This window comes from Ceratotherium simum, chromosome 29, assembly GCF_057802395.1.
Source record: "Ceratotherium simum simum isolate JZ-2026a chromosome 29, ASM5780239v1, whole genome shotgun sequence".
Taxonomy (NCBI): Eukaryota; Metazoa; Chordata; class Mammalia; order Perissodactyla; family Rhinocerotidae; genus Ceratotherium; species Ceratotherium simum.
The window spans coordinates 22,500,606-22,522,492 of record NC_141928.1 but is presented as its reverse complement, the minus strand read 5'-3'; the positions used below and the strand labels follow the sequence as shown (position 1 = coordinate 22,522,492).

The 21,887-nt window shown below is 53.4% G+C and overlaps 1 protein-coding gene across 5 annotated transcripts in view; it reads left to right on the top strand.

Annotated features, from left to right (window-relative positions):
* Nucleotides 1-21,887, top strand: part of RGS3 (regulator of G protein signaling 3) — a 121,355-nt gene that overhangs the window by 18,833 nt on the left and 80,635 nt on the right. For 3 of the 5 annotated variants that reach the window (XR_015548945.1, XM_087419246.1, XM_004423355.3), the window contains exons 6-12: nt 7,072-7,132; nt 8,604-8,694; nt 9,333-9,388; nt 15,963-16,044; nt 16,857-16,962; nt 17,733-18,084; nt 18,986-19,025. Coding sequence is in view for 4 of the 5 variants with exons in the window: in XM_087419246.1 (XP_087275372.1) it covers nt 7,072-7,132; nt 8,604-8,694; nt 9,333-9,388; nt 15,963-16,044; nt 16,857-16,962; nt 17,733-18,084; nt 18,986-19,025 (788 nt within the window). In the remaining variant the exon portion in view is untranslated. The other 2 variants (XM_087419251.1, XM_004423353.3) reach the window with 2 other exon arrangements.

The following is a 21,887-nucleotide window of genomic DNA, read 5'->3' as shown; positions in this document are numbered from 1 at the left end:
ACACAGCCCGAGAAATCTGGGAGACCCTGTGGCCAGTAACATTTGCCGAGTAATCACAGAACCACATGGTGACCGAAAATGGTGAATGAACATCAGCTCAGCTCACCAGCTCAGACCCAGAAAATATTTTTCGGTTCAATGCTTTTTAGTACTCTAAATTTTATAGCTAGTATGCTTTTTAAAGTCGAGCCTTATTCAACCTTCGTGATGAGGGATTTACCTTTTAATAGAGCAGGCACTTTTTGTCATGGGGCTTAGAGTTCTGTAGACCTCGTTCACTGAGCTGCCATTTCCTGGGTACCAGTGTGGCGACTTGTAGGTGCTGGGGACACTTGGGGTCCCTCAGAGACTATCCTGCTCTTGAGAGGATCACTGATAGAGACTTGGGGGTGTGGGTGAGCAGGAGGGCATCACGTTGATCACAAGAGCAACCATTTACTGGTGTGGACCGTAAGCCAGGGGTTAACCATACATTATCTCATTTAATTCTTAAAACAACTCTAAGAGGAGTATGTTTTTATCTTAATTTTTCAGAAGAGGAAACTGAAGCTAAGAGAGGGAGTGACTGGCCCAAAGTCACACAGCCAGTGAACGTAGAGCCAGGATGGGACCCCAGGCACTCAGACCCCAGAGTCTTTACTCTCAACGTTATACAGTACTGCCTCCTGGAAAAGAACAGAAGAAAGAACCAGTGGAGGACAGAGGGCAGGGCAGGAGTGGGGAGGGATCTTCAAACTCACTGGTGTTGCTGGAGGGTCAAGTACAAAGTAGGGGCTGGCAGAGATAAGATGAAGAGGTTGGCATAAGACATATCGGATGATTCTGTAGGTTTCCTCTGCAGTGTGGGTTTTCTCCTAAGGGCGAGTGGTTGTCAATCCTGGATATGCATCAGAATCACCTGGGACACTTGTGAGGAACACAGGTTCCCAGGTACCATATCAGATTGAGTAAATCCGAATCTTCATGGGCAGGGCCTAGGAATCTGCATTTACACAAGTTCTCAGCCTGAATCTCATGGAGCCAGCTTGGTGTTTGGGAATCTGGTGATGGGGAGACACTGAAGGGTGTTGAGGAAGGGAATGACAGATGGGTATTCTAGATCTATCATTCTGGTAGGTCTTTGGAAGGTCGGGGAGGAGCTGGGAGATTCTTGTGATCTGTGAGAGAAATGGTTTAGGGATAGAGGGGAGAGAAACAGACCCAGGACGTATTTAGGAGATTAAATCAATAGTACTTAGTGGTGATTTGGCTGTGAGAGCAGTGGGAGAAGTCAGGATAACTCCTGGGTAGTGGGTGGTGTCCCCACCTAAGCCAGAGTGACCTGGAGGGAAGAGGGACCAGCTTTGGATGTGATGAGATGCCTGGAGAGCAACCTGGGGAGAGCTGTGTAGGAGGGCTGTCTTTGCTGACCTCGAGCTCAGGAGAGAGGTGTGAGGCCGTGGTAGGGATGTGGGGGCCCTGACCATCAAGGCAGAGGGTGAAATTCTGAGCAGGTGAGACCACCCAGGAAGACAATGAGTGCCAAGGCCCGAGGGTCAGCATCCTGTGTTTGGAGAGGTGGACACAGGAAGGCAGAGCGCTGAAGGGGACAGAGGAGGAGTGTCAGAGAGACAGAAGGACTCTGGTGAGCCCACTGCGTGGAGACGAGGAGCAGAGCAGGCGCTGCAGACAGACAGCAAACTCGGGGAGCTGCTGTTCCCTCCACCGCGATCCGCCCTCCTGTGAGACCAGAGCGAGCCTAGCCAGGCAGAGAGCTGCTGGAGGAGAAGCCAGCAGTGCAGCTCATGGTTTTGGGAGGGAGAGCGAGGCTGGGGAAGGTGAGTCAGCAGCAGCTAGGCAGCGTGACAGAGGCAGCGTCTCCACTTGTTGCCTATTTTGGGAAAGTGAGAGTCCTTATTAAACAAAACACAGCGGAGCTCGTGGTCCCAGTCCTGACCCAGAGCTCGAGAGGGACAGAGTGGGCTCAGACAGGCCTGCTTTTGGAACAGATGACCCTGCCGAAGCTGCCAGCACCACAGGGACGGGCTCAGCCGGTGGGAGGCGCAGTTTGGATCCGTCCCTGAATGAGAAGGCCTCTGAGCTGCAGGAGGCGGACAGAGCGATGGCAGGAAACCTCTGCCCTGCTGGACACTCAGATCGAGTTGTGCTTCTCTGAAGGACAGACATTCAACTGATCAACGTGCAAGACAGTTATGGAAGGAAGGAAACAAACATTTATTGAACTCTTCTCTGGGCCAAGCACCTACATGCATTAGCTCATTTAATCCTCATAACAACCCCAGAAGTAGGAATTATTATTATCCCTCTTTGAGGGACCCTGAGGCTTGTGAAGGCTAAGGATCTTGCCTGAGGTTATATAACAGCTCCTGTTTATTAAGCACTTACTAGGTGTGGGCATTAATCTCAGCGCACTCAATGCATTATCTAATTTAATCCTCACAACACCGTACAAGGTAGGTATTATTATTGTCACTCTTTTACAGGTGAGGAAACAGAAGCACAGAGACGTTAAGTAGCTTGCCCAAGGTTGCATTTGGTGAAAACCAGATGCAAGTCCAGGCAGTATGGCGCCAAACCCGTGTCCCCGTAACCACATTGTAGTGCACTTGACCGTCTCACACAGGTGATAATGACTGCAAAGCCACACGCTTTCTGTGTCAGTACATTTGTTCATCAGGCCTACGGCTGCTTCCCATAGCATTTATCGTGTAGTTTTATACAAATCGTCCAGCTGAGGACGTGGCGGTTACATTTTGAAACTGATGGAGGATAAAGGAGAAGCATCTGTTTCACGAATTCTCAGGGTCCTTCCAGTGATGGCTGTGAACTTGTATTAGAGAAACAAGATGATCTGCAGAAAAGTTCTGGGGTAGGGCTGGACGGTTGAAGCTCGTCAGGGTGATCACAGCAGGGATGGAGGAGAGCAGGGCTCAGGGAACTCAATTTTGGCTGGGCTCCGACTTGCTGTGAGGCCGTGGGTGAGTCCCTTCCCCGCTCTGGGCCTCCGTTTCCTCATCTGTAAGATGCGGTGATCTCTAAGGTTTCTTTCGGCTTGCAGGTTCTGTGAGGTTTTAGACATTTTCAAACATATGCAAAGGTAGAAAATATCATATAATAAACCCTCAGATACTCAGCCCAGCTTCATCAGTTATCAATATATAGCCAATCTTATTTCATCTATGCCCCCACCCCACTTTCCTCTCCTCCAGTGGATTATTTTTGAGCAAATTCCAGACATCATCTTGTTTCATCTATGTATATCTCTAAAAGATGGCTTAAAAAAACAACACAGTGCCCTTATCACGCTTAAAAATTAATAGTAACCCCTTAATATCCTAACTCCTAACTATGAAACTGAGCTATTTAAAAGCTTTGTTGAGCCAGCCCTGATGGCCTAGTGGTTAAAGTTCAGCATGCTCCGCTTTGGCGGCCCGGGTTCGGTTCCTGGGCACAGACCTACACCACTTGTCTGTCAGTAGCCCTGCTGTGGCAGCGGCTCACATAGAAGAACCAGAAGGACTTACAACTAAATATACAACTATGTACTGGGGCTTTGGGGAGGAACAAAAAAAAAAGAAAGGAAGATTGGCAACAGATGTTAGCTCAGGGTGAATCTTTCCCAGCAATAAATAAATAAATAAATAAATAAATAAATAAAAGCTTTGTTTGATGATATAGTGAAATCCAAATTGAAGCTTTGAGTATCAATCATAGCGTTTTCAGGACTTGTGGCCAGAGAACAATATTAGAGAGAATTGTAATGTTATACACCAAGTTAAAACAAAACAAAACACACACACATGTTTGGAGAACATAATCATTTATGCTAATAGTTTCTATGTGTATGGAGAGTCTGCTTGCTATGTGTCACCCACTGTCCTGGGCCTCCTAAGTGTACTCTCTCCTTTAATCTATTTTATAAACAGGACCTCAGTGCCAAGTACAGTGCCATAACGTTAGAAAGCTTGTGACCAGAGATGGGGACTGAACCTAAGGAAAGAAAAAATGAATGGAAAAATATGCGTTCAATTTAAGCCATCAAATTAAAAATAAATTGAGCGTAAATGGTGTAATCCTGTAACAGAAATAGTTTAAGGCACCTGAGAGAGAGAATTAAAGTGCATTCCCTCAAAATAATGCATGTTCATTTTGCAGTGGGTCTCCTACCCTATGCTCAAAAGTATACTGAGCCAAGTACTATTCCTCGTGAGTATTCCATGAAGCCTTGCCTCTGAGCCTCTGTACTGGCTGTTGCCTCTGCCTGAATGCTCTTCCTTTCATTCTCTCTGGCTTAACTCTTTAGGCCTTCTTCGAGCATCTCAGCCCTAAACTACCTCTTGTGTCCCCGAGCTTTCAGCATTTGTTGCCCTCACTGTTCATCTGTCAATGTTGCCCTGTCTAGTGACATCTCTTCTATTGCTGTCTTGAACTGCTATTTAAATTCCTGCATATTTGTCTTGTTTCTTTAATGCTGCGGCTCCTTGCCCAGTGCCTGCCAACCACGGGCATGATGGATTCATCCATTTGTCCACTGAGTGTACCAGGCCCTGAGCTCAGGGTTCAGCATTCACAAGTAACCAATGCTTGGCCCCTGGGACTTTATGCTTAGCGAAATTTCAGACAGTCTCCAGGGCGAGCAGTGGTTTCCAAGTTTATAAGCTGACCAGTGTATTGCCGTGTTCTCAGATTGCATATAAAAGAAGTCTTTCTTCCTCTAAAGATTTTTCAAAAGCAGGCTTAAGAAGTAGCTAATTGAAGAACACTTAGAGAGAGGTTCCTGCTTGTGGACATTAATTGTGACAATTTACTCTGCCTATATTATGATGAAATCGTTGGAGGCCCCTTAGCAGGAAGCAAAACTCATGGGAGGCTCTTAACCATTTAGCATTCTCTAAGCACCAGGGAATGAAAACTCCACTTACTGAAGAGTGGGGAGAGGCAGCCTTTATTACAGCTAAAGCAACGTGCCTGAAGATTTAGAAAGTTACAGCCATACCCAGTGTGAAAGAAAACTGTAGCCAGGCGGTGTGGGCCCCTAGATACCAGCTGGGTTGACAAACAAAATGAAATCGGTGATGAGGACTTGGGCAAAGTCTTGACAAGGCTTTTCTGGAATGGCAGCTTAGATCAGTGTCTGCTGCTCGTGCTGGTCACTGCCCCTCCGTTAGTGCTGACCTGGCCACTTCCCAGGAGGGAGGAGCATTTGTTTTCGGTGGTGGGCTGGAAAGGTGGATGTGGAAGGGTCTCTTTACTGGGGTGACTGCACTGTACTCTTTGGGTAGATTATTAATATGGCCTTGTATGATGGGAGGGGGCAGGGAAGAGGGGGGAGCGGATGGATCCCAGGCTACAGGAAATGGGGGCAGGGCGAGAGAGCAGCGGGGAGCAGAGTGAGAGTAGCTGGTGAGGCACAGCCAGGAGCAGGGTGTGCATCTGCAGGGCAGGTGCGCCAGCTCTGAGGGTCGGTCTCCAGCATCCTGCATCCCTGCCCCTCACTTGGCTTGGCTGCCTGCGAGAAGCCAGTTTTGCTTTGCTTAGGACTATCAGGTGGTAAGCTGCCACTCTTACCGGAGAATCCAAATAATATGTATGTATAGAGACCTTCTAGACCACTGGTGCTTGACTGGGGCAGGCATGGGCCAGTGCCCTGTAGGACTCCTGGGACAGCTTTCTCCAGACTCGCATGCCTGGACCCCACCTTGGACCTACTGGGTCTGGATCCCCGGGAGCAGGCCGTGGGGCATAGGACATGGACAGGTTCTTCAGGGGGTTCTGTGTGCACCCCTGTCTGGAGCCACTGGCCTCGCCCAGGCCCCTTAGACCAGGTTCCAGGGAGGCACATCTCCAGGGAGTTCACTACCCATCCAGGCAGCTCATTCCATCTTTGGCTCTGACGTTGTGCCTTCCACAGAACACGGAATTCCTCATCTAGGTGGGTCCCTGAGATACTGAAGTCAACCACCAGGGTTATGCTCTAGTCTAAGTACCATGTTGTTTCTTGATTAATAGCTATTAAACCGTTCTCCGAAGGGGTCTGAGTTGGTGATGTGCTAAGAGAGAAGAGAACAGAAAAAAAAAGCGCAACTCTAGTGTTAAGATAAAGATGTGATAGAATAGAAGTACTTTCAAATACATTTACACCTTTTTTTTAAATTACAAAAGTAGTGCTTGTTCCCTGTAAAAATTTGAAAACACTGAAAACCCAAAGAAGAAAACAAAAACTCCTCTAATCCCACCTGCCAGATACAACCATTGTTAATATTTTCATGGGTGTCTTTTTCATTAACAACTATTGTTAATATATTTGTGGGCGTCTTTCTCATTAAACTACAAATTTGTGAACTTCCTTTTCTCTTGCAGTAGTGAGATTATTTTCTGCATTTCATTATTGTTAATCTGTGCCATCATCATTGAAAGCTGCTGGGTGTCAGTGAGTCCTGGAGTGTTGGGCATTGACGCAATAGTGGACAGTCTTCAGGAAGTTTGAATTACTCTTAGCTGAGAAGGACCCGACGGAACTCAGGCTGCTGCCACAGTGTGACATCCCCACGAGGCGTGACCCTGGCTCATGCCACTTGCCCAGCTGGCAGCCAGGTCAAGTTGGTCTCGATGATTTTTATGTTGATTTGGACCTTGGTCTGAAACTGTCTGAGACCTGCCCAGGTCCGGCCTGAACCCCAGACAAAGCTTCTTGAGCTTGAAGTCCTGTAACTTTTCTCCTCGATTGAGCATCACCAACTGATATGGGAGCTGAAATTCCCTGTGGGGACCAGCTCTTCAGATCTGCCCAGCCCCAGAACAGTTAAAACCTGGGAGGTAGCTCCGAGCTTCTGTGGTTGGTGGAGGGCGTGCCCACGGGACCCTACTACTAAGTAGTCCTGTGACTTCGGGAAGGGGCCGACTCTGAGCCTCAGTTTTTTCCTCTGTGAAATGGAGAGAAGTTGCAAGGATCTTGTCCTAACTCACCGAGTTGGGAAGATCAAGTGAGATGATGTAGTGCTCACTTGATAATCGACCTTCCGGTATAGCCCAGTGACAAGGTGCTGACTCAAACCTCTGTTGTTCTCCCAGACAGAGTGGCCTCATCGGCTGCATGAGCTTCGGGGTGAAGTCCCTCCTGACTCCGGACAAGGTGGGTCCTAGGGAAGCTTCTGGCAGGGCCATCCCACCTAGGCCAGGGCTGGGACATGCAGGGGCCTTTGTCTGGAAGCCACTGGGCAGGGCTTCTGCCTGTGAGATGATGCCCCGCTGAGACAGGTGCCCCATGCCGTGAATAACAATGCTGTGTTTTTGTCACCTGTGTGACCAAGGGTTTGGGTCTCCTTTTTGGTTTGTTCCTGTCCGAGAGCAGTTGTTAGGCAGCCACACGTCCTCCCAGGAGGCTCTGGGTCTGGTGTCTGCCATTGAGGACACTGGCAGGTCTCTTGGAGCTTGGAGCATCCTGGGCCTGCCCTGGAGGCGGAGGGCCAGCTGCTTCTCGTGGTCCGCTCCAGGGGTCCTCTGGACGTTGTCCACAGGCTCGTGTTTCTGGGCCTCGCAGGTGCTCTGGGATGGAGTGAGCATCTCCTCTGGAGCTTTCCTTCAGGCTGGGTGAGGACTCTTTGGGATCTAGAGGCCCCTCCCTCTGGGTAGCCCATCCCTTATCCATCTCTACTCTGCACTGCACCCCCCCCAACTGGAGGCTTTTGAGCAGGGGAGGGACTGCTTCTTTCGCACATCCCTGGAGATGTCCTGGTGGCCTGCTGCGTGGAGTTGCCAGGTGGCCCTGCCACCAGCAGCTTCGTGTCCTGGAAATGAAGTCTGGGGTAGGTGGCTGAGGACCCTTTATCTTGCATGTGGGTCTCAAATATCTTGTCTTGACTGCAGCCTCAGCTTGCTTCCCTCTTGGGAGATGTTCCCCCCAGGGACGGCTCAGGAGCCTCAGGAGGCCTACTTTCTGGCCTCTCTATCCCTCCCTCACTCCCTCCCTTCTGTTCTGTCAACAAATGTATTGGGCTCCTACTGTATACCGGGCACAGTGCCGGGTACATCAAAGAGCCTGTGCACAGCCTAGTGGGGGAGGGAGGCATGCCAGTAGATGGCTTTCCTCCAGGACAGGAAGCTGTAGGAATTAATCAGAGGGGACGACCAGCTGGGCCCGGAGCATCAGGGAAGGCTTGCTGGAGGTGCAGGCATGCTAGCTCCCTTTGGGGCAGGGAGGCTGGAGTGTCTGTCTCTGCAGAAGTGCTGTTCCTGAGGGAGGCTCTCCAGCTGCTCTTTTTTTTTTTTTTTTTTTTGGTGAGGAAGATTAGCCCTGAGCTAACATCCGTTGCCAATCCTCCTCCTTTTGCTGAGGAAGATTGGCCCTGGGCTAACATCCATACCCATCTTCCTCTACTTTTTATGTGGGACGCCTGCCACAGCATGGCCTGACAAGCGGTGCGTAGGTCCGTGCTGGGGATCCGAACCCGCGAACCTCAGGCCGCCGAAGTGGAGCGTGCCGAACTTAACCACTAAGCCACCAGGCGGGCCCCATCCAGCTGCTGCTTTTTGAGGGGGGTTGGTGGCTGCCTGACCTGTGCCCTCTGCCTCCTCTGAGCATGTCACACCTTCTCTCATGACAGGAGGTCAGCGGCTGGTACTACCTTCTGGGGGAGGCCCTGGGCAGGACCAAGCACCTAAAGGTGGCCCGGCGGAGACTGCGGCCCCTGAGAGGTACGTGCGCACCAGCTTCAGCTTCTGCCCAGACACGCTGCTCCCCACGCCCCACCCTGCCCCCTGCCAGTGGCTTCACACTTCCCACCCTCCCTGGGTAGTACCATCGCCCCTGTGTTTTGCGGCACTTGTCACCCCAGGCTGTGATCAGCCCAAGGGTTCAGGGACTTCTCACGAGCACCTGCTAGAATGCAGGCCGCCAGCAGCCTCTTGGCCACGACACCTTTATTTAAGTGGTTAGACTTTCCTCGCAGAGGGTTATGGGCCTGACCACGCGTGGTTCAGCTCCCTGCCCCCCTAGCTTGTGCATGGCCCCTTCCCAGGCTCCGTGGTCTCACGATCCCCTGGCCTGCCTTGCTGACCTTGGGGCGCCCACCTCTGGGGACAGGGTGTGTGGGCCCTGCCGTGAGTCCTGAGGCTTGGATTTGTCATCCCCTTCTGTTCTGTCCTTCCCACCCATGGTCCTGACTCCCGAGCCCCTGCCTGGCCTGAGCCTGGGTGTCCCCACATCCCAGAGGCCAGCAGTGACTTAGGTGGCCACGTGGGCCTGGCATCCTGGTCTTGTCCTCTGGGTAGTCTGTGGAATGGACCCTTATATGCCAGCAGAAGCTTTCTGACACTGCTCTGTCACCTTCCAGATCCCCTGCTGAGAATGCCAGGAGGCAGGGACACTGAGAACTGGGAGAAACTCAAGGTAGGTGGGGCCAAGCTTGGGCAGGACTGACGGGACCTGAGTGCCTGCTTCTGGTCATGCCTCAGCCCAGGAGACCCCTAAACTGGGCAGCATCTGGTGCCTGCGAATCAGGTTCACTTGGTGCTTGGAAACTCAGCAAGTTGTGCATTTTTGAGAGATTGTTTGTTGCGCTTTTCTCCGATTACTCATGCTCAGGGCAGGGGTGGGGAGAGAGCCAGGCCCCGGCCCCTGGAAAAGGAGGAGTCTGGATCTTACTGACTTTCAGTCTCTTGAAGCCGAGTCCTCCCTTTCCCACAGCCCCTTCGGGCCCTGGCTTCCCCTGGCACTGTGCCTGAATTACCTGCTCAGGTGAGGCCTGCTTGGTGTCAGGGAGCAGCCATGAGTCTCAACCTGAGACCGACGGGTTCCCACTCCAATAGGGCTTTGAATCTAGAGAGAGACTTCACATGGGGGTTTTGGAGAAGTCCCCCAAATTCATTCCCTCTCTCTGTAGGACCTGCCAGGTGAGCCATGTTTTCTCTGGAGGGAAACTAAGGGAGGGAGAAGCAAACTGGCAGTGACTGAGTAGCTGCCCTGTGCCTGGTGCTGTTGTTACCAAATTTCATCCTCACGGCCACCTCTGACATGGTTGTTCCTCCCCCATCTCAGAGATGAGGGGGACATGTAAGGTTCAGAGATGTTAGGTCACTCCCTGTGGCCACACAGCCAGCAATGGTGGAGGCAGGATCTGCAGCCAGGTCTGGCCGCTTCCTAAGTGCCCTGTCTGCCCTGCCTCCTACGTGTGGGTTCCTTGGGAAGATGTGACGTTGGTATTTTCCATGACAGTATCTTATATATAGGTGCATTAGTATCTACAAAACATTTTCTCCTTCCTTGACTCAATTCGTTCACTCACTCATTCATTCATTAAGTATTTATTGGACATCTGCACGGGCCAGGCCCTGGGTGCTGGGACACAGCCATGAACAGTCAAATGTTCCTGCCCTCATGGGGAGTACAGTCTCGAGCTGCACTGTCCACTATGGTAGCCACCAGCCACCTGTGGCTACCGAGCACTTGAAATGTGGCCAGTGTGACTGAGTTCCTGAATTTTAAATTTTATTTAATTTGAATTAATTTAAATTGACCCCACACATGTGTCTGGTCACTACCGTATCAGATAGCATAGTGTTAGAGAAATTTGCCAGGCCTCTGTTTTCTGTGGCTTCTTTAGGAGTTTAAAAGCTTTCTTCTAGCCTAGTGGGGGAGCTGTGAAGACCTTTCTCCCCCATTCTGTCCTTGCCAAGCACAGAGAGGATGGTGACCAGGGAGCCTCGCTGGTGATTTGTGGGAATCCACACTGCAGGTTTCTAGGTAGCTTGAGAAAGTCCTCCTTCGTGCTGGATTCTGCACCCAGGTCCTGACCCCTGGGGGCGTTGTTCTGAGGTGCATTTGGTTTTCCTGGGCTTACAGACTCAGAGATGTCCATAGGACTCAGCAAAGTTGGGGGGATTGTCAGAGGCTTGGTTAGGGCAGGGGGAGAGCCCCCAGAGGTCACCTGTTCAACTCTCCCATCGTGCACATGGGGAGATGGAGGCCCAGAAACTTGGGTGACCTGCCCACTGTCGTGCAGCCAAAACTGGCTGTACCAAAGGACATTCTCTGGCATCAAGGCCGTGAGTGGCTGGGTGGGTTTCCCCAGGGGCTCCGCGGTGGGTGTAAGGGGGGCTAGGCTCAGCAGGAACTGCTCTACACGGCAGGGAACAAGACCGAGTTCTAGTCCCAGCTCCGCCCTCCCTGCTCTGTGACCTTATCCGCTCCAGGCCCTACTTCTTCATCAGTAAAATGAGGAGGCTGGATTAGCTGGTCCTGGGAAGTCCCTTCCCGATTTGTCTATGTATCGTCAGATCCTTAAAGCAGTCCGCTTACATGGATGAGGAAACTGATTTTTAGGTAGCTTCTGAGTGACAGGCGGGTCCTCAGACTCCAAATGTTTCGTGTCCCCTGTCTTGAGATGGGGTGTCTGCGGGTGCAGCCCCCCAAGGTGTCCTTTGTTCTTTAGGCTGGGTTCATCCCCTGGATTTGCTCCCTGGGACCCTGGGATTTGCAGGAGGAGGCGGTGTTGTTATAGAGGAGCCGTGTTTTCTGCCTGGGTTCCCCTCCAGCCAGGGGTGTTTGTGAGAACATTGGAATCACAAAGTGGCCCATGGCGGAGAATGCAGCCAGAACAAAGGCGCCCTCTCCCCGCCGGGGCCCGGGGAATACTAACTAGTTGACAGGAATTTTAATATAAAACTCTCCCTCTTCCTTGTCATTCTGAGGTTTCAGGAAGCCTTCGGGCTTATCGTGCAGAGGCACACGGCACAGACAGGGCTTGGGGAGGTGAGAGGTGATTTCCTGCCATTCTTCTGCGGGGCGGGCTTCCCAGGGCGGTCATGCCAGGCTGACAGGGCGCAGTGCGGGCTCCCGCTGCTGGGGGGGAGAGCTGGGTTTTCATGGGGCGGCAGCCGAGGCAGGACCTGCAGCCATGAACCGCTTCAATGGGCTCTGCAAGGTGTGCTCGGAGCGCCGCTACCGCCAGGTGGGTGCTTGGCCCCTTGTGGGGTGCGTGGGGTGTCACTGGGGGTCGGGGATGGGGGCTCACCAGAGCAGGACTTCTCTCCCTGCAAGGCTTTCCTTGCCCCCTCCTGCTCCTTGCAGGTTCATTTTGATCTGGGGGAGGATAGAGGCAGGAGCTGGACCCGAGGTCCATCCTTTACCTGCTGCCCGGGTCTGCATGATCCTAACCACTGACTGGGTGGTGTCCGGGGTGAGACTATCTAGTTGATTTTCTGTTATTTTTATTTCTGGGGAGTGTGGGTTAAAAAAAAGCATCCCAGGCCTGAGATTGGAAATGGCTAGGTTGCTGAGTGGCTGTGTCTTTTGCTAACTTTCCCTGTTTCTAATGGGACGGCAGTGCCCGTCTTGCATTGTGAGTGATTATGAGTGTTTTTGCCTGTGCTGGTGTGTGCTTGTATGTGAGATAGGATGTTTCTTACACGCACGCGTGGTTTTTTTCCCCATAGCCTTGAGGCTTTGAGGCAGCCCTGGAGTCCTCTGATTCTGAAGCCCAACTTCACTGGGAGGGTCTGGCCTCTCAGCCTCCAGTCTTGGGATGTAGGGCAGTGTGGGAGTGACGGTTTGTTAGCCCCTGAGCCTCTTCTGGAACTGTGATGGACATTTTTTCTTATAAAAAAAGGCATGGGGTCAGGGAGGATGACAGCAAGGGATGTCCAGATTTTGGGAGGGACAAGCTGGAAGGGAGTTCAGGAATGATTCTGATTTTAAAAATATAGAAAAGTCCCTCTGTATGTTTTAGTGACCAGATTGGGATCTGGGTCCTGACCCCTTCAGACAGGTGGTCTTATGTCCCTGGGAGATAGATGCCCAGAGGGGCCTCCTCCACCGCGGCCCCGCTGCCGAGGGACCCGCCTGTTCTTCTTGCGGTCCCCCAGCTCTCAGCTCCTGCCCTGCACGGTCCTGCCTTGCATGGCCCCGCTCTGCCCTCCTCCCCCTCCTGGAGCTGGGCAGAGCCCCTGTGACACCAACAACTCGGTGGTGGAGTGGTGAGGCAGAGATGGCACCGGGTGGGAGGTGAAGTCCTTGGTCACCCTGGGACTACGGGCTAGAAGACCGGGGTACGCTGGGAGTCAGAGTGGGGCCAGGCGTGAGTGCGGGCTGGGCCTGGGGCGCAAGTTCAAGATGGATGCTGTGCTGGAAACCAGTGCAGGGTTGAGAGCACCAGCTTTTAGCCGACCTGGGCTCCAGTCTAGCTCTGCCCCTCTTCAGCGAAGGCTCTTGAGCAGGACACTTCACCTCCCTGAGCCTCAGTCTCCCTGTCAGTGGGATGGGGATGATAATGCTCAGGATGACGCTGTGAGAGTAAATGGAAGGTTGTGGATAGAGTGCCTGGCACAGAGCCTGTGTGTACCCATAGGAAGAGTTCAGTAAATGGTGGCAGTGGGGGATTGAAGTCTGGGCATGACAGAGGATCAGAAACCAGGCAGGAGGGCAGCAGTGAGCTGTGGGCTTGGGTGAGATCTGGGAGCAGTGGCATTTCTCGCCCTGGACAGGAAAGCTCGAGAACCACCCCCAGGAAGGAGGGCCTCTGCCAGGAGCCACTGAGGTCCCTGAGTCAGGGCGGGGCTGCTCCCCTCCCCTCGTGACCCTGAGGCCGGAGGTCAGAGAGGAGGACTGAGAGCTGGGGGCTGCCACTTACTCACTTCAGGCCTCAATTTCTCTCTCTGTAAAATGGACGGGCTAAATCTAGCCCTGCGTTCCCCTCAGGGCTGTAGTGATGATCAGGTTCTTTGGACACTGTCCCCTCAACATGGTGAGTGCTTACGATGGACAGAGTGAAATTCTGCTTCCTTCACACAGTCCCACCCCTCACACTGAGCCAGGAGAGGACCTTGCTTCCTGACACCCTCTCCTCTTCCCCTCCTTCCCAGCCCCCAGCTGGGTGGGACTGTTGCCTGGACTGGCTCTTCTTAGGCTGGTGCTCAGGAAGGTAAGGGGGCTTCAGTCCACCGTCCTGCCTGGACAAGGAGGCCAGGGTGTGGGAGGGGGGACTGTTTTGCTGGAGCACATGCCTTCTCTCCAGATTCACGCTGGGACCAGTCCCCAAACTGTCAGCATTTGGCTCACGGGCGCTGGAACCTGTTTCCAGAGCCGGCACCCAGGCTGCAGGGGCTGTGGCCCTGGATGGGGAAGGCCTGGGGACGTGCCAGCAAGATTTGGAATCCCAGCTTCTGCTCGGGTCGAGGGTCAGGTTGCGAGGCCTCCTGAGATCCCTGCTGGCCGCACGGAGTGGACCCGACTCCTGACATCTTCCTTCGGCCTCAGCCTGCACTTTCTGCGTTCACTCCAGAGTTTGTTTTTCTTTCTTTCTTTCCATTTTTTTCTCTTCCTGTCTTAGCTGTGTGTTTTCCCAGAATTCTTATGGGAACAGGGTATTTTCCTGCCCCCTCCCCCTTCCCCTTGTCTGTCAGATTTCCTGTTTTACAAACTCGCTTTGAATCCAGGCCCAGGGCTGGTGGGAAGCAGAACCTCAGGGGCCTCCCTGGCGGCTTCCAAGGCCTTGGTCACCCTGGGCCCTCCAGCCCGCCCCTTCCTCATGCCTGGCCTTTGGGACAGCTGACAGGTGAATGCCAGGTGCCCAGCCTTGAAGAGACAACCCTAAAGGAAGGAGACAGAAGTCTCCTGACAAGGTCGGTGGCCCTTGACCTTTTCCAGGCTTGCTGAGCTGGCTTCTCTCTCAGCCTGCCTGGGATACCCTCCCCCTGGCTCACCAGGGCCCCCTCCATGTCCACTTCTTCTGGGGAGTCTCTTGGGACTCCACTGAACCCCTTTTCTGACTTTTGCTCCCTGTTCTGTTGCTGTCGTACATCTGTTCCTGGCAGCCTGGAATGGCTCTTTGGGTGGACAGAGGCTGGGCCTCCTGCACCCCACCCAAAGCCTAACTGGGGGCACACAGAGTGGGGCACAGCAGGGCTGAACTGGACTGAGCCAGCAGACCGCACTGCACCCTGATGGCTTCCGGCGGCTGGTGGGATGCGGCCAGGCCGTCCTCGCTACCTTAGTGTGTGCTGAGTTCCTGCCGTGTATCGTCCAAAGTCAAGCACAAAGGACTGTTCCCAACACCGTCCTCGTGTTTTCTTCTAATGCTTGTCATGTTCTGCTTTGCTTTGGAGAGATTTGTGAATCCTCATGCCCTCTGGGATCCAGAGACCAAGGTCTCATGCCTTGGTACCTCAGCAGAGCCTGGCATGTAGTAGGAGCTTAATAATTGCCTGTTACTTTGCAAAGAGCATCCAGGTGGCAGGGCCCTTTCAGGGGACTTCTGAAAGTAGGGGTTGTGGACCTGCTGTGCCCATTGGCCTCAGCAGCTGCAGTGAAGTCAGTGGCTAGTTGAGGTTCAGCGGGGAAGCCTGTGTCCTCACCTGCCCCCTCACCTGGGATCCCTCCCTGGATGCCTTGAGACTCCGGCGATGGACTGCCCTGAGAACCCCAGCACTCGTCCCATGGCCCTTGGCCTGAGGTTGTGAGTGTGCGTGTCCCTGTCTTCCCTCCCTGTGCTCTGGGAGGGCAGCAATCAGGTCGACTTAATCTCCGGGCCCTGAGCACAGGGCCTTGGGCTGATGCTCTGTGAACCCTTCGGGGAGAGGAGGAAGGGACTGAGCAGGCAGCAGACCACAGGTGAGATGGAGACGTGTGGGTCCAGGGGGCCCTTTGATAAAGGGCTGGGCTGTATGTCAGCTGGGGCCAAGGAAGGCAAGGTTTGCCCTTCCAAGGCTCTGTCTGTCCTGGGCCCTCCCACATGGGCCTAGGTTTGCCTCCTGAGCTCCCAGCCTTCCTGCTTGGCCCACAACCCAGTGCTCAAGATGCCTGGGCCGAGATAGGGACAGCAAGGGGCAGGCCAGCCTCCTTCTTGGCTCTAGCTCCCTTGGAGAGGAGGGTGGCTCTGGGGTGGGGCCTGTGGGCTTTGCAACCTTGGAGCAGAGGCAGCAGCCTCGTGCGTGGCTTCTGGGAGTAACTGGGCAGGGCTGTGTCCTAGATCACCATCCCGAGGGGGAAGGACGGCTTTGGCTTCACCATCTGCTGTGACTCTCCGGTCCGAGTCCAGGCCGTGGATTCTGGTAAGTGACTGTTTCAGCTGCTGCCAGCCCCGCTCGCCCGCCCTGCACCTGGGCTTTGCAAACAAGACATTGGAACTGAGAGGGGAGCCTCAAACTGAAGTAAAGTGTCCTGGTTTTTGGAATCGCAAAGAATAATATTTTTAAATGACTACAGATGAAACTGAGGTTTATGAAAACATACCCACTCTTTTTTTTTTTTGTCTTTATCAAAATGAAAATAGATTTTTATATTTTGTTTCCCAATCATTTCAAACAGGAACTAAATCTATATTTTCAGTCATGGCTGCATGGGAAAATGAGAGTCATTTATGAGCTCTATTTGTAATCGGTATTTTATCCTATTCCAAGCCTGATTAGCACTTAAAAATAGCCATTCCCTCCCTATTTCTCACAAAGAAAAGGCATCTCCTAATCGTAGAGTGAGCATCTTAAGAGGAGAAGCCAGGACTTGGTGATCTGGGTGTCCCCCTGTGCCTGCATGAGGTTGGCCTTCAATGAATGGTGTTGGAGGAATGAATGAAGTGTGTGAGCCTGGCAACAAGGAAGGGTTCTCAAGGGGGTAGGAGGCCTGGGGAGGCGGGGCACGGCAGAGAGGTGAGCCAGTACTGGGGTGAGCAGGCAGGGAGGAGATGAGGGCAAAGGGGTGCTCCCTTCCAGACCCCGAGAGCCATCAAGGTCGGCCCTTATGTCACAGATGAAGAAACAGAGAGGGGCAGTCCTGGTCTGAGGTCACCATAAGCAAAGGACCCCAGGTCCTTTGCGGGGGTCGTGGGCTTCGGGAGCCCTTGAGTGGCTTTTCTTTGTCCCTGCAGGGGGCCCTGCAGAGCGGGCCGGACTTCAGCAGCTGGACACCGTGCTGCAGCTGAACGAGAGGCCCGTGGAGCACTGGAAATGCGTGGAGCTGGCCCACGAGATCCGGTGACCGGGGGCGGCGGGCGGCCGGGGCCTCAGGCTGACGGCACACCTCCCCTGCCTGGCCTTGGGCACACTGTCTTACCCCTCCCTCCTTTGCCCAGCTGTGAGCAATTCACCTTGCTCCTCAGGGAATCAGTTTCTTGTCCTGAAAATGGAAGGTTCAGGCCCAGAGCAATTTTGGATCCCAGAGCCACGCAGCTGGGAAGAAGCTCTCAAATAGACCCTGTCCCTCATGATGTAGCTCCAGGGGGTCGCTTTCTACTTCAGCTAGTTACTTCTGCTAACTCAGAGCTAAGCCCAGTGTTTTCTGAGGACGTATAAATGTTGCAAATGTTTCAATTGCACAATTAAAAAAATTATTCTTTAAAATGTCTGGGTCCTCTAAATTTTGATCCTCTGGGGTAAAGCCCTCAAGGCCCATTTTAGGTTTGCTTCTGGAATGACCCGATGACAGGTTGCACGTCGGTGGCTTGCTTGCTCCTCCTTGCTTATTCTTTGCCCACCACAGACATCGCTAGTTGAGTTGGGTATTCTTTGTTGTTTAACCTGGCCTTGGCCTCAGTCCTTCTCAGCCTCTGCCAGTCAATTAGAGTTGACCTAAGGGGACCCCTCTGCTGTCTCTGCTTTAGAAGGCCTCTTCCCTCTCCTCCTGCCTTGACACTGGGGGCTTCTCCCCCATCCGCCACGCTTCCTCTCTGCCCCTGCAGGCCCCTACCCTGGCTGACTTGGGTCTCCCCCAGACTCAACTTCTCTCTGTGACCCCCAACTTCCAGGAGCTGCCCCAGCGAGATCATCCTGCTCGTGTGGCGCATGGTCCCCCAGGTCAAGCCGGGGCCAGACGGCGGGGTCCTGCGGCGGGCGTCCTGCAAGTCGACGCATGACCTCCAGTCGCCCCCCAACAAGCGGGAGAAGAACTGCACCCACGGGGCCCAGGCACGGCCGGAGCAGCGCCACAGCTGCCACCTGGTGTGCGACGGCTCGGACGGGCTGCTGCTCGGCGGCTGGGAGCGCTACACCGAGGTGGCCAAGCGCGGGGGCCAGCACACTCTGCCTGCGCTGTCCCGCGCCACTGCCCCCACCGACCCCAACTACATCATCCTGGCCCCGCTGAACCCTGGGAGCCAGGTATGGACAGCTGTTGGGGGAGGGTGAAGGGCACGGGTCCCTGTGCGAGGCCAGGAGGACACCAAGACTCAAAATTGTGTTGTGAGGAGCCTGCAAGGAGCTGGGGGTGTGGAGCAAGGAGGCAGGGTGTGTGTTAGCTCTGGCCTCTGCAGGGCTGTCCTGGGTAGAGAGAGCAGAGGGGTCTTTGTGGCCTCAGGGCACAGATCCAGGACCACGGGCTGTCATAGGCTGGGAGACTTCACCTCGAAAGAAGGAAGAGCTTTCTGCCAGTCTGCGCTTTTCCACAGTGGAATGGGCTGCGTGCTAGGCAGTGAGCCCCCTGTCATAGGAGGCGTGAAAGCAGACACTGCATGATGGCAGGGTGGGATGATGGAGTGCCGGCCCCAAAACGTTAGTCCCATGAGGTACTCGGGGAAAAAGGTGTTCTGAGGTCAAATAAATTTGAGAAGTATCCCATGCTCTCTTCCTTTTCTAGGAGATTCCCAATGCATATTAGCCTATTCAGGGCTCTGAGGGCACCCTGCCATGAAGAAGGTGGTTTAACCTTGTGTAACCGAGTAGTTCCCAGACTCCCCTGATGGTGCACCCTTTGTGGCAGGGTTGTTAGCATCCCACAGTGTCCGGGTTCCATGGAACGCACTTTGGAACAAGTTGCATAAAGGAAGTTGGGGACTCAGCCAAGGGCTTAGACTTGATGACAGCTAAAGCCTCTTTCAACTCTACTATTCTGGAGGATTCTGTGTTCCCTCCAAGCCCCTCCCCCAGTTCCTTAGCAAGACTGCTGTTTTCACTCGTGCCCTGAGGTGCTCCCTTCCCATCCCCAGGTTTGGGGTGAGGAGCCTGCCTGGTTGTCCTGCCCCGTTCCTGGGGCTGAGGTGGGTCTCCTGTCTTTCCCTTGCAGCTGCTGCGGCCTGTGTACCAGGAGGATGCCATCCCTGAAGGTGAGTCTGGCCTCTGCTGCTGTGCCCTTGGAGCCCCAGAGAGATGGTGTGGTCAGTTGGGAGGCTGGACCCAGCCTCCTCCTCTGAGTTTGGAGGCCTTCCCAACGGAGTCAGGATCTCCCCACATATTGACACAGACTGTTTCCTCGTGGTACATATTCTCTCTCACTGAACCAGTGTCTTTCTTCCTGGGAGCCTGGACTAAGAAGGAAGAGAGGAGATCGTACCCGAGCAGCCTAAGAGGTGGTGTTCAGGGCTTAGGCATTCAGTTGACAGTCATCCAGTTTTACAGAGGAACCAGTATTTTAGGTGCTGTAGGCAACATGATCGGGCCTGCATGGAAGCAAGGCATGGAATTTGGAGATGGGAGGTTTCAAGTTGGAGTTCTAGCTGTGTGACTTTGAACAACTCATGTGCCTTCACTGAAGCTCAGTTTCTTCATCCATAAAATGGGCCTGATAATCCCCACCTCAGAGGGTTGCAGGAGGATTAAAGGAGAGAATGGTTGTGAGCAGTAGCCTGTGTACTGAGAGATGTGACACAGAGGGGAGTTGTCTTTGAGGTACACAGATGGCTCTGCTGTTGGAATGGATTTGACTCCTTTGGCCTTCAAATCCTGGACCTGTTTTTTAAGAGCCAGGGAGAGAAGTTGGGCTCAAAACCAAGTCCTTCTCCCAGGAAGTCTGAGATCAATCTTGATGCTGGGGCTGGCTGGGCATTCCTTTAGGCCCTCTATGCACCTGCCAGAGACTTCTGACTCGTATCTGGAAGGTTGAGACCAGCCTTGCCAGGTGGTCTGCAATGCCTACCTTGGGCGTGCTGAGCCCTGCCGCTAGTGCCTCTGGAATGCCCTTTGACCTCCTTCCCTGAGAGTAGCCTTTTCCCAGCCACTTGCCTTTGCTTCCTTGCTGTCCCCCTTTCTCAGTAGTGTGGAGACCATGCTTGCTTAGAGCAGGTACTTGGAGGAATCCCTGTCCCTTTTGGGGAAATGGGCTCCCATCAGGCTCAGAGTTGCTGATGGAGAATGATGCTCCTTCTGTCCAGGCTAGGGCATTTGGGCTGTTGGGCCTGGTCTGTTGGAAACGAATCTGTGTTTCTTCTGGAGAGGAGTCTGATGGTGATTCAACACTGAGTTTTTAAAAAGCTTTTATTGGCTCACTGCGGTAGAGTGGAAAGGCCACTGCTCAATGGTGATTTCATTAAGGGCAGAGCCTGGGCCGGCTGATGTCTGTGTGTCCAGTGCTGGAACCAGGAATAACTAACTCAGTGGAATTTTGGGTTCTCAGCTGATCAAAGGAGAAAGACTCTGGTTGCCTCTAAGGGTTGCAGGCTGGTCATGGAGTCCGAGGGCTGGAGAGATGTCTCCCCTGCGGTGGGCTAGTGGTCGAGGATTGATCCCCTCTCAGCCCGAGAGATGCCTCTTGGTGTCCTCCCAACCTGTATCCATGTTTTGATTCCCCTCTGAGAATATAGTACTTGGCGAACCAAGAAGGGCACAGTCATCTAAGCTGTGGGGAGAGGGACAGTAAGGAAATGATGACGATGTTAGTAACAATGGTAACTTTTTGAATGTATTGTATTAAGAATTTGACCTTACTTCGTTTATTATTCATAATAATAATCCTTTTGGTATCCAAGGTCATCTTTGCTCTTTACCAGGGATCAAGTCTTCATAGTTCCCAGTCCTGGGGTTCAGAGGCAGGGGGGGAATTCAGGGCACGAAGCTTCCCTCAGACACACTTGGGGTTCTGCAGAGGCTAAGGCTGTCACCAGGGTGCCGACTTCTGTCCCCTCCTCTGGCTGGGCTGCCTGGCCCCCTTTCAGGAGGGAGGGTTGAGCCATCCTGAGTTGAATGGGGTCTGGTGCCCTTCTGGGGCCCTGGGCGCCTGCCGCTTGTGGTTGGCATGTTCCCCGGGGCCGCTGGTACCCTTGGCATTGTCCCCTGCCCTGTGAAGGCGGCTGGGTCTCAGATTCGCCACCGCTGGGGCGGGATGGCTGCCAGGGCTCTCCTCGGAAGCCAGAGCAAAGCCGAGTAATTACTGTGTTTGGTCAGTGAAGCAGGTGTTAGAGCAAAAAGGGGTGATATGGGGCTTTTGGCCAGAGGCTGTAAGTGGGAGCAGGTGGGGAGTCAAGGAGTTTGCCTTTACAGACTTCAGTAGTTGGGTTGCAACCTGGACTGTCTTAAAAAAGATACTTTAAAGCATCAGTTTTGGAGAGCCATGCCCACTTGCCCCACAGTATCAAGGGGTGCGTGGAGATGGGGCACTAGGGCATGACTGTCACCTACATTGGGTTGATCCTGCTTTGTACCATTTACTGGCCAAATGACCTTGGGCAAGTCACCCAGCCACTCCAGGCCTCAGTTTCCTCATCTATAAAATGGGACTAAGCAGACCTTTCCCACCTGAGGACAGAGGTATGTATCAGGTGGCTTATTCGTGACTCTCCAGGCCCAAGGGTGGAGATTCTGTGACAGCCCTGTGCAGCTGGGCTATGGAAGGGAAGAAATGGACTCTCTTAAAAGTTTGAGAGCGGGGGACACAGGGCCCAGATTTTGGCATCGGCAAATTGTACCCTTCTTTAATTTTCCTCTGTTTTGCCTCAGTCCCTTGTTGTCAGTCCTGTGTGGTTTTGCCCTCTCTGGTCTAGGCTTGGTTGTGTTAACTCAGCCTGTCTAGCTCCAGGCTGACCTTGGGCCCCAATTCAGCGTGTGGTTTGAGGCCCAGCAGCCCTGTCCTAACACCAGCCCTGATGGGTGTTATTGTTGGCTTGGGTTTGTAATAATCCCTCCTGCACTCACACTCGGGTACCATTCACCCAGCCGTTTCCCATCAGGTCTCCCGTGTGAGCCCCCCGCCAGTC